Source organism: Gavialis gangeticus, unplaced genomic scaffold (assembly GCF_001723915.1).
Source record: "Gavialis gangeticus isolate Ggan-Ray unplaced genomic scaffold, GavGan_comp1, whole genome shotgun sequence".
Taxonomy (NCBI): domain Eukaryota; kingdom Metazoa; phylum Chordata; order Crocodylia; family Gavialidae; genus Gavialis; species Gavialis gangeticus.
The window spans coordinates 50,025,768-50,037,934 of record NW_017729006.1 but is presented as its reverse complement, the minus strand read 5'-3'; the positions used below and the strand labels follow the sequence as shown (position 1 = coordinate 50,037,934).

Below are 12,167 nucleotides of genomic sequence, written 5' to 3'. Positions count from 1 at the left end.
GTAGGGATTGGATCTAGAGAGACCTTAACAAATTAGAGGACTGAACCAAAAGAAATCTCATGAGATTCAATATGGACAAGTGCAAAGTCCTCCACTTAGGATGGAACACACTCATGCACTGGTACAGGCTGGGGACTGACTAGCTAAGCAGTAGCTCTTCAGAAAAGTACCTGGAGGTTACAGTGGACAAGAGGCTGAATATGAGCCAACAATGTGCCCTTGTTGCCAAAAAAAACTAATGGCATACTGGGCTGCATTAGTAGGAGCGCTGCCAGCAGATCCAGGGAAGTGATTCTTTCCCTTTATTTGGCACTGGTGAGGTCACATCTGGAGTACCATGTCCAGTTTTGGGCCCCTCACTACAGAAAGTATGTAGACAATTTGGAAAGAATCCAGTAGAGGGCAATGAAAATGGCTACAGGGTTGGGGCACATGGTTTATGAAGTGAGGCTGAGGGAATTGGGCTTATTTAGTCTGGAGAAGAGAAGACTGAGGAGGGATCTGATAGCAATCTTCAACTACCTGAAGGGTAGTTCCGAAGAGGGTAGAACTAGGCTGGTGGCAGATGACTGAACAAAGAGCAACGGCCTCAAGTTGCAGTAAGGGAAGTTTAGGTTAGATAGTACGAAAAACTCTCTCACATGGAAGGCAAAAAAGCCCTGGAACAGGTTACCCAGAGAGATTGTGGAATCTCCATCCTTGAAGGTTTTTAAGACCAGGCTAGACAAAGCCTTGGCTTGGATGATATAGTCGGGGATCGTCCTGCTTTGAGCAAGAGGTTGGGACTAGCTGGCCTCCTGAGGTCGTTTCCAACTCTAATCTTATATGATTCTATATCAACAGGGCCCAACAGTTTTCATAATAGCCACCTTATTAGTCACAATCAAACTAACCATCTGTGAACCCAATACATTGATTATATTGTTAAACTTTTCAGCAAAATATTGACTAGCTTTTGGTGCTTAAGTATGTAGAGTAGCAACATGAAGAAATGCTATTAACATAATCTGTATTATCACTCAGATATTCATTGAAAGATTCCACATGCTATGATGCTGTTGCCAAAGATGAAATAGAAGGAAAATGCAAGGAATACAACACATTTTGATGCCCACGATGTTTTTGCTTCTTGCTGTTTGACTGCTATAATCTATTTTTGACAGTAGCTAGACACTTATCACCAGAATTCACCAAGTGTTTCTCCACATCACATGCTCAACCAAACTTCCACTTAGATTTAAGCATTTTTTCCCCATGTTCATTTCTAGTACAAAATTCCCACATAAATGATCCGTGCTTTCCCCAGCTCTCTAATTTATTAACATTTCCTTTACTGAATGCAAGTCTCTAGATTTCCATACCCTGTGGGCACATCTACACATGGGCTTTAATGTGCAGTATAAAGCACCACACACAAAAAATGACATTATGCTAATGCTTAGCAAAATAGTCTACTGTGCATTAAGTGTCACTTAAAAACTAAGCAAATGTGTTACTGTGCATTACAGGAGCCTAAAACACATTAATTTAGTACCTCACATTGGAGGTCCAGTATAACCTCATAAATTCGGCATGCTCAGGACCGAGCAACTGCCAGTAATTTGAAAATTTTGGACTTCTGAAACCAGAACAGCCACCAAGAACACTCCGAAAAGAATTGTATGGCTATTTAAGGACTGGAAAAGAAGCATTAACAATAACATAATGATAAAAATAATAATGATAAAAACATTATTAAAAACAATATTAACTGGCCTATTTACTAGTGCATGGGTAGAGAGATTGTTTTAAGTGTGTAGGAGGGTAATGGGGTCCAACAGGATGCGACTACTGCAGCTTAGTCATCTTAAAGCAGGAGTTTTATATTTTATTATGAAGTTATTTCAAGGACAAGCACATTAGATGAATCAGTCCTCTGAAATGAGATCTTATTTGCAAGCACAACATACTTTATAATTGTCTAGCCACACTTCCAATTGATCTAGGTCCCTTCACATTAAACTCCTGTTTGAATTAGTGCTTACTTCAATTACCAACTACAAAATTTATCATGCATGCCTTTTACTCTGTGTTCAAAATATTTAATGAAGATATAAAATAATGCTAGCCTAACTAAAATTATGCAGCATGTCACAAGGATAAACTGATGATAGTCATAGCTTATGATGTTTATACGCCTTCTGACAGTTTCCAGTCAAATGACAGTGCAAAATTAGTATAGATTAGCCTCATTTAAAAAGATGTATCAAATGCTATAATAAAAACCAAACCTCTAAAAAAAGCACTGTTGGCTTTTACTGATTTTGCCATTTGACAAAAATCTCAGATATGTACATCTGTAAATTTTGATTCTGTATTTATGGAATGGACAATTGTTCCTCCTTGGTTAAGACTGCACAATGCTGTTACATAAAGCAAAATTTTGAATCCTCCCTAAAATCCACATAACTAAATCAGACTGAAATGGTATTTCAGGGTCAAGACAGCATTTATACTATGATGCTGAGGCAATTTGATCAAGATGCTTCTGAAGTTCCAACCCTCCCAAAATGACCTGCTTAAAAAAAAATTGTGATGTCTAATTTTTTGGCACAGGATGATGAAAGAATACTAAAACAGCAAACTTATCACCAGAATGTTCGAAGGCAACACTAGACCCTACTATAAGATTGAAAAATCCAGGGAGGTTTGATTTAAAACACTGGTCAGGAAGCCTTGATTTATTGTTTTCCACAAAATATGCATGCTTGTTATTCGATATCATTTATGCATTTAACTTCTTGAAACTTTGCAGTTTTAGAGAAAGGTAAAGGCTTCACTGTGTGTATGCAAATGTGCAGAGAAACAATAGGGCTGATGGGTAGATGATGATCAGGTCTCTTATTTCTCATCTCTATATATAAGCAACCCCCGCTTAGCGCTCTTAATTGGTTCCAGAAAAACCAAGTGTTAAGCAGAACTGCGCTAATTGAAACCTATATCCCCATAAGATTTAATGTAAATAAATATAATTGGTTATATTTATATACTAGTCCTCGCTGCCACCGCTTCAGCCATGTGCCAACCTGGGCCCCGTACTCCTGCTGCCCTGCCCCCGCTGGCCCAGGCCCTGAGGCACCAGTGCAAGCCCCGCGCTCATACCCACGCACCTACTTGCTGCTTCTTGTCACCACTGCTGCAGCTTCTCCCCATCCCCTATTCACCCACTCAGCACTACAGCGAAACTCACTTAGCACTAAGTGGAATCAGGTATGTATTTAAAATGAGCGCTATAGCAAAATAGCGCTAAGCAAAACTGCATTAAGCACGGGGTGCCTGTACTGCTGTTGATAAGAATGTTATCTCTGGAGACAACGAACTCTCCCTATGCCTGAAGAAGGGCATTTGTGCCTGAAAACTTGCAAAGAACAATTTTTCCAACTACAGTAAAAGCTGAGTTATCCAGCCCCTTACAAGCCGGCATGCTCTGTTAACTGGCATGCCGGCTTGTAAGGGCTTGTCAGGGAAAAGTGAAACCAGAAGTACCCACCGTGGCACTTCCAGTTTCATGGAGCCCCCACAGCCCAGGGCATAGCAGCCTGCATGGGTCCCCCCTCCCTGTCTCTCAGGGCCCACAGGAGGGGCAGTGATGCAGCGGGAGGGGTTGCAACGTGGTGGGAGGGGCGGCGACATCCCAGACACGGTGGGACAGGCGGCAGCCCGAACAGACAAAGACGCCTGTTCGGACCGTTCAGTTTTCCGGCAAATTTTGTTATCCAGCACCCTCCATTTCCCAGGGGTGCCGGATAACAAAGCTTTTACTGTATTTTGTTGGTCTAATAAAAGATATCACATCTACCCAAAGAACCTTATTTGCCTATGATCTCTGGAGGCACAAATCCAAAGTTTAAGAACTGAAACTAAGTGTCACAGAGATGCTTAATGGGCTCTTCTAGACTGAGCAATGAGTCCCATTGGGCAGAGTGGTTTTCTTGAATCTTTACTAATCTATAGAGCCTCTGGGAAGCCCATAAGATTGGGCCCCTAATATAGTCCATGGCCTATTGTGACCTATTTAGAAAACTTCTAGAAAGGTTACATGAATATATTGTCTCAAATTAGTATATAATTAGAAATTATAATCCCTATTCCATGATGATATCTTTAAGTTTTAACATATCTTTAATTTAAGCTACAAGTTTCCCTCACCAACCGCAGGGGTTAGGTTCCTGAAAGTTCTCATGGTTGACACAACCGTGGTTGGTAAGACAAAAGGCTTATGGGAAAAATGGGGCTGGGGACTTGAATATGAATAATAAAGGAATATACAGTGTATAAAAATCATTTTATTTACCTTTAATAGGTTAAAAAGGTTCACTATTGAGTAGTGGGTCTTTTAAAGAAACTAATGATGGACAGCTGCTTCATTTTCTTTTGAAGATCTTTCTGGACCTCCTTGTATGGTTTCATGAGGTCTCTCAGCCCTTGTTTAAACTTCAAGCTTGGAGGCCATGATTAAGGGCAAAATGCAAAAATCAAAAAGAAATAGGAAGAAAAATGCAGAGCACCTGCACCTGCAACTGGATGTTAACGGCGTAAAGCACAACACAAGACTGAGTGTGAATGAGGAGATGGAAGCGCCACAAGTGGCTAGCAAGAGTGGGGGTGATTTGAAATGGTAGGTGGCGGGCTAATGCGTGGCCATGGAAAACAGTGATTATTCAAAACTGTATACCGTGATAGCCAATATTAAGTGTGGATACTCAGAACCATGGTCGGCAAAACTGCAGTTGGCAAGGGAAACCTGTATCTTTATATGAGTTTATCTTAACAAAAAAATTCAAAAAATACAATTAAATACAAAAATCTGGGGGTTTTTTTAATCATTCATTTTTGTCCACCCTGAAAAAATCTAAATCTTGAAACTAAAGAGTAATTAACAATTCTTAACTTTCCTACCTAGCTACAATTCCTGCATGGACTGCAAACATTGGGTACAGAGATTTTATTCCATAAGAGAGCTGAGAACTACATTCCCAATGGAGCTCAAGATATCACCTCCCTTCTAGCTTTGTTGGTACTTTCTAAAGCTAACAGAAGGCTATGAAGGAAGAGATGGCAGCCGAGGGTCTAGAAAAAACATGGCTCTTAGTTCTGACTGCTGTGGATGGAAATGAGCTGGTAGCAATATTCTCCCTGCAGCCCCTCTACCTGTCTTGTAATAGAATACCAGCTGTTTAGGCAACTTGTCTCTCTCACTACACTGGGAGCTGCAGTGCCATCCCAGCCTCCTTCAGCTGATGTTCCAGATGGATCCGAGCAACCCCCTGACATGCCATATACAGTAAGCTAACTGGAGCCGATATTTACTGGGTTAGCTTCAAAAAAGAAAGCCAGCTCTTTGCATAGGTCATTTTTACTGATGGAAATTATAGCCAAAATTGAGTAAACTATTGACAATACTTTGTCTCAATTCCTAAAAAATCTTTCAGTTCTTCTGGGGGCAAAAGGTAAGAATTTTGAAACTGCAGAATCCCAGGAGATTCTAATTAAGTTTCTTGTCCCATTCACTTCAGCTCTCTAAGGAAAAAAAATCTGTCTTGAGTATAGATGTAACCTAACAAATTGGAGGCAAATTTGACAGGTTTGAAAACTAAACAAAGTCAGCAGTCTAATGCAAATTTAGTTCCAACTTTAGCAGTAAAAGCTGCTACTGTATTTACTCAAATCCAAGACAAAGCTTTTTCCCCCAATCAGCACGGGACGGAGGGGGAGCCTCGTCTTGGATTTGAGTACCAGCCCAGAGCAGGAGGCAGCACAGCTTTGGCAGCTGCCTGCCCCAGGCTAGAATGGCTCATTTAACAGGGGAGAAGCACATGACCTGAGGGTGGGGAGGGGAAGTGTAAGCGTAAGAAGATTTCAGGGGAGGGAGGGGAACATGCAGCCTAGCCACCACACTCTGGCCCCCATGCCTGTGCCTGCCACACCACCCCCTTCCTTCCCACCTAACTTTCTGCTCCGCTCTGGTCCCTTTAGACCTGATCTGGCTGAATTCGGAGTTGCTGCCACTTCTCCCTGGCAGGGCTGGGCTGAGACCAAGCCAGGACCACACTGCTAGTGACTGCCCCAGCAGAGCAGAGCTACAAGCAGAAGGTAAGGGGAGGGAGAAGCAGGGAGTCGGGGCCAGGGAATCAAGGGGCTGGGGTCTGGACCTTCACCCCCTGCCACAGCAGTGGTGCAGACAAATTAAAAAACAACCTTCTACTAATTAGATTCTAGACATGGACAAATTATAACACATTTATAATTTTTCCATGTCTGGAATCTAACTATTGGGGTGGGGGGGTCATCTAAAATTCAATGCTGTCTTGGATTCAGGTAAATACAGTATTTAGTTTCATAATATATTTATTGAAAACCTTGTGCTGACTTTCACCTAACAGTTAAAAATTAAAAGTAAAAGCAAAAATAAGTTCCAAGTAGCAGTATTGAGAAGGTGAACATACATGTGGCGGAGCACCTTTGGGGTGCTCACCACGTGGTAGGGGCTGCAGTAGGCTGGGGCAGAGCCCAGCAGGGAAGGCAGCCCACCCCAGATCTCATTTTAAGGGGGGAGGTGTGTGGCGAAGCACCTTTGGGGTGCTCCACCACTTTAGGGTTCTCACAGGCTCTGAGGGAAGCCTGCTTGGAGGAGCAGCAGGGGAAACTTCCCCCATGTACTATTTAAAGGGGGAAGGTGTGTGGCAGGGCACCGTTGGTGCCTGCCACTTTAAGACTGGCACCAAGCAGCCAGCAGATGCTTAATTGCAGTGGCCATTTTAGAGCTCTCACCACCCATATAAACAAGGCAGCTCACTGCTGGCAGCCCAGGCAGCAACATCGCCTGGCTGCAAGGCTTCATGTGTCATCCTGGAAGTAAGGGAGGAGCTGTAGGAGATGGTTAGGAGGCTCCTGGTCCTGGGCACGACCTAAAACTGCACCCTGCCAGGAGTGGGTGGCCTGGTGGGGCTCTCAGTGGCGCGGGAGCCACCCAGGAAATGCCAGGCCAGTAAGGCGAGTCAAGGTGCCTTAACCCCAGCTCCCACCTTTGGGTGGGTTGAGTGACACCGGAGGTAGCGGGGCCAGGCACAGCTGCGGCCACCTGAGCCCTATGAGAAGAAGACCCCGAGGAAGGAGTGGGGGCCAGGCACAGCTATGGTCACCTGAGCCCACTGGGGAAGGAAGCCCCATAGCCCCAGGTGAAGGGGGCGGTGTGGACCCCCAGGTGAAGGAGGCAGAGATGAGTAGCCCCAGTGAGGGGGCAGTGTGAAGCCCCAAGTGAAGAGGGCAGACATGAGGACCCCAGTGAGGGGATGGCCCCAGTGAGGGGGCGGAGATGTGGAGGCTGGGGGCTGGCCACTACCCCAGTGAGGGCCGCGGGAGAGGCCCAAAAGATGGTACGTCTGCCACCCAAGATATGAACTAGGTAAAGCCTATGGCCTCAGGGGCCTGCTCCAAGAGGAAGCAAGACAGTATAAGTTGTCGACATGAAAAAGAGACCCTGTGAGAGAGGGTAGAGTATGTGAAGCCCTAGTGAGAGAAGGGAGGGATGAGTGTGTGTGTGTCTGAGGCCTGACAGCAAGGCCTAAGCTTGTTCCAGCTGTAGGCCGGCAGCATATTGTCATCTGGATGCCATCTGTGAGGCATGGGCTACAGTGTAGGGTAGGTAGGGAGCCACAGATAGCGCCCCCTGGCATCGGGGCACGAATGGGCAGCCTCCCGCCCTAATTAACATCCTAATTGTGGCAGGGCACTGTTTGTGCCTGCTACTTTAAGGGCCTGGAGCTAGCAGCTGCCAGATGCCTGATGAGGGCAGCTATTTTGAACCTAGGGCTGCCTATATAAACAGGGCAGTTCTGTTGCTGGAGGCCAGGCAACAGCATTGCCTAGCTGCAGGGCTGCTGGTATCATCTGGAGGTAAGGGAGGAGCTGTAGGGGATAGTCAGGAGGCTCCTGGTCCTGAGCATGACCTAAAACTGCACCCTGCCAGCAGTGGGTGGCCTGGTGGGGCTCTTAGTGGCGCGGCAGCCCCCAGGAAATGCCAAGCCAGTTACCACCATGGTGAAAGGCAGGCTGGGGCGCCTTAACCCCTAGTCCCCACAACCGGGTGGGTTACCCCTTGTTTGGAGGGCCTGGAGGGTGGACGCCCAGAGCCAGAGAAAAGGCCACAGACTCACACCTGTCTGAACTTCCCCTGACCAGTCCATGCTGGGGCCAGGACCAGAAGGGTCTAAGGGCCAGAGGCCCAACGCAAGGAACGCCTAAGAGCTGAGGGCCTGGAGTTCCGACTGGCCTGGAGGTGGGCCAGGGCTAGTGAGCCGAAGGTCCCAGGAGGACCACACCCAAAGGGGAAGCAGTTCAGGGAGCTATGCTGCCTAGTATGAAGGCGGATGAGACCACCTGAGGAGAGGAATCCAGGCGGGGTTCAATTAGGAGGATTCTGGGGCCCAGTGTGGGGGACAGTGATTATGATAACATCTAGATGCCATCTGCGAGGCTTGGGCTGTGGTGTAGCGGAGGAACGGAGCCACAGATAGTGCCCCCTGGCATCAGGGCAGGAAATGGGCAGCCTCCCACTTAATTACATCATTTAACTAATTAACAAAAAAGCGTGGCGAGCGAAGATGGGAGGTTAGCCCAGAAACAGGTGGGCAGGCCATAGTTAAATCGGCCCCAAGAAAGCCCCGTTACACTCATTAATTAAGAACAAGGCATGGCAAGAAAGTCAGCTGGAGGGCATGCCCAAAGGCAAGTGGGATACCTAGCTTTGTGGCTAGGTGGGGAGCCCCACTTTGCCACAATACAGAAAAAAGGTTTTACATGACTATTTTAATTTAAAAAAAATAAAAAGATGTAAGCCAGTCTTCCAGAGCATATAGATTACATTCCATTACATCCCAAATACCTCCATGTGTGCTGTCTTTGCCCACTTCGTACATTAGAGGAAACTGTACATTTGTTATTTATTAACTCCTCGGACAGATAGAGAATATATGAAATTCATATACCTTTAGTCCTCCCTTGTCATCTGGCAACACTGGAGTATTTAAAGTTTGCCTACTTCTGGAACAGGGCAAGGATGATCTATTAGTCAGTTTACCCTTGTCTTTGTCTACTTGCATGCAGGCTGATGCTAGTAATCGTACAAGTTCTGTGTCTGGAAAAAAATAAAATATATATATTTTTTAATTTTCAGAAGTCTCTTCATCTGAAATACAGTATTCATAACTAAACTCCTAGGGGTTCTCCTAGGTTTCCTATGGAAATGAAAGAAGAGATATACAGGTCTAAAGTCCCAGTGCCAGGGACTCTGTGCTTTGCCTTCTTTTTCTAGTTTGTCCAGATAAAATGTTCATTTTGTAGTTTTCAGATAGAAAGGTAGCCTGATCATAATCATTTGGCTCTCAATCCTACATGATAAAGGGACCCTCAATGAGCTACTGACTTATCCTATAGTATTCACCCCACGAGGTCTGGAGAAATCTGTCCACAAGACCCAGATTCAGAGTTCTAACCAGACAGAAGAAAGCTCTACTTAGAATCCAAGGTGCATTAAAATGAGGTTGAAAATTGTTTTTCCCTTCTGGAGGGTTTAAGAAAAACATTAGGAAGCTCCCTTTTCTCACCTGCCACAGCAGAAGAGAACAGAAAGAATGAATAGTCTTTCCTCAAGTAGAAATCTGAAGACAAATCCCAGAGAGAAGAGAGATGCTCAGTTTGGACAATGAAGGGACTGAAAAGACATGGTGAAAAGAACAGAGGTATAAAAACAGAATTAAAAAAAGGAAGGGAAAGAAAAACAAAACAAACATGAGTTGAAATGTTAAAAAAAATCTGTAAAACTGTCAATTTCAAGCAGAATCCAGAAAAGCCTTTCAGAAAGTTAATCAAAACTGGACTATTTACTAGCCTGACTGCAAAGAGACCAGGAGAAATTAGCCACACCTGAAAGCTACAAAGGAAAAACCACATTCCCCCCATTTTTCTCTTGTATTTCCCAAAATTACCTTTAATGCAGCTCCATTGGTTAGAGAGCTCCACACAAACTGCGGGTGGATCTCCCAGGGGTAAAAACACAGATAGCCACCAGCAACTTATCTACACAACAGCTATACTAGTGAAGTTGCAACTGTTGCCTTCCAGGACAGAGAGGAAAAAGTCTTTTGGTTGTGTCTATGTAAGAAGAGTTTCAGTTGTGATGCCAAGTATGAGAAAAGGGGTCAAGAGAGACCATTGAGAAACAATCTGGGAATCTACCTTCCTGAAGATCACCAAGGAACCACCACCTGTCGCAAGCTTTTTAGTTTGCTCATCTACATTTTTGTTTGGGCACTGCAGCATTTAAATATCCATGATACAGGTTGGTGGAATACACCTCTACTATCTGCCATACAGCATTCAATAGTCTGCTAGTAATACTAAAAAAAAGAAACATGCATTAATCAGAAAAGGAAAAAGGGTAGAGGGATTAAAAAAAGCCTGAAGAGGCCCTTAATCTCTCCCACTGCCAGGGATGTGATGAATAAAATTTATATTAGGAAACAGGAGTTCCACTAGTAGAAGCATACTTTAGCTGCTAGGACACATACAGACACACCCAAGTTCCACTGACATATTGCGTTCTTTTCTAGACTATATCTCAGGTAAAATAACTGGGGCACCAAAAGCATGACTTGTACTTGAACTTTAGAGCTACATAGGAGCTTTACCCAGGAGTTCAATACTTTCCATGTGATGGATCTCATTTCTGTCTCTATTGTATTGTAACAGGGCTAGAAATTTGGTGTAGCCATAATCATCCAAACAATGTGTGAGAACAAAAGGTTTTTGGCAATATCTTTTAATGAACCAATGGTATAGTTGGAGAGAAAACAGACAAGCTCTCAGGAATAAAGTGCCTTTCCTCAGGTCTAGGAGAGAGACAGGTACAGCCTAGGTTAAACACTAAATAAAACAATGGCTTTCATTTAACATACGGAGTTAAACACAAACCTTTGATGCGCCTAATATCTAGCTGAGATTGTACCCTCCTCTTCTCTCAAACCTGAGGAAGCACACTTTATACCCAAAACTTGTTTAATCTCTCACAACGATACAATTGCTCGAATAAAACAGCACTCTTTTCTGGCTGCAGGCTGAATAACCAACCTTGAGTCAGGGAGCAACTAGGACCCACCCACAGTTGGCACTTATGCTCACAGTGGCACATGGAGAGTGCCCATTGCTGAACACCACCAAAGCCCCAAGTCCCTGGGCTGAATCCAATGGCTCCACAGGCTGCAGATTGCTGGTCCTTGCAATAAAAGACATCATCCCAAAAAAACTGTCTCTTTACACACGTTTTGGTGGCCACTAGTAAGTGAAAGCTTTTGTTCTCATAAATACATATATCTTTTAATTCTGTGTTTTTGTGAGGCTGTATGAATGCCTTCAGACCATCCCAAATCAATTCCACTGAAGTGACGTTTGTATCAGAAAAATTATATTTTGATATCATGTTTGGAAAAAAAAAATCAAGCAGCAAGAATAAATGGAACAAAAGTAGAAACGACCTGTTCACCCAAAGATAAACACACACTTCTGTGTGACCAATTAAGCCAAGAAACATACCTTTTCCAAACATAATTTCAGTTGGTCATGGATTTATGGAAAATGTTTTCTATCAATTCAAAAGTATTTTCTGATTAGAACAGATGTATTTCTTCATGTATAGATTAAGAATGCAAGTGTTTTCTTTGTTCACTATGAAACAACATACCTGGGTCATTCAGCAGCATTATCAGGTCAAAGGCTGTGTATCCATTCTTTGCACGCAGATTCACATCAGCTCCTTGATTCAACAAATACTTAACAACTTCTTTATTTCTTTAAGGAAAGAAATGCCCAGAGTCACATATTGTTGGAATAACCACAACAAAAAGAGAAAAGAAAAAGCAAAACAACTTGCAGTCCATACCTATCCCCTTATGCCACACCTCTTCTCCTGAGTTACAATAGTTTTACTTAAGACACAGATGGCAAAGTTTACAATTTATTCAGATACTGTACTAAAGCTTCCAGAATTTTTTTGAGTGTCAATGTCCTAAATCAAGCTGCAGTCCTCACATGCCTATCACAAATGTTAGTTTACTTATAAGCAGCTTGGGTGC

The 12,167-nt window shown here is 43.8% G+C and overlaps 1 protein-coding gene across 1 annotated transcript in view; it reads right to left on the bottom strand.

Moving 5' to 3' along the window:
- The window catches only part of ANKS6 (ankyrin repeat and sterile alpha motif domain containing 6), a 126,236-nt gene that overhangs the window by 70,159 nt on the left and 43,910 nt on the right, over positions 1-12,167 (bottom strand). The window contains exons 6-7 of the mRNA XM_019508734.1: positions 11,777-11,883; positions 9,027-9,175 (exon numbers count right to left, since the gene is read on the bottom strand). Coding sequence (XP_019364279.1) covers positions 9,027-9,175; positions 11,777-11,883 — 256 coding nt within the window. The remainder of the gene's footprint in view (positions 1-9,026; positions 9,176-11,776; positions 11,884-12,167) is intronic.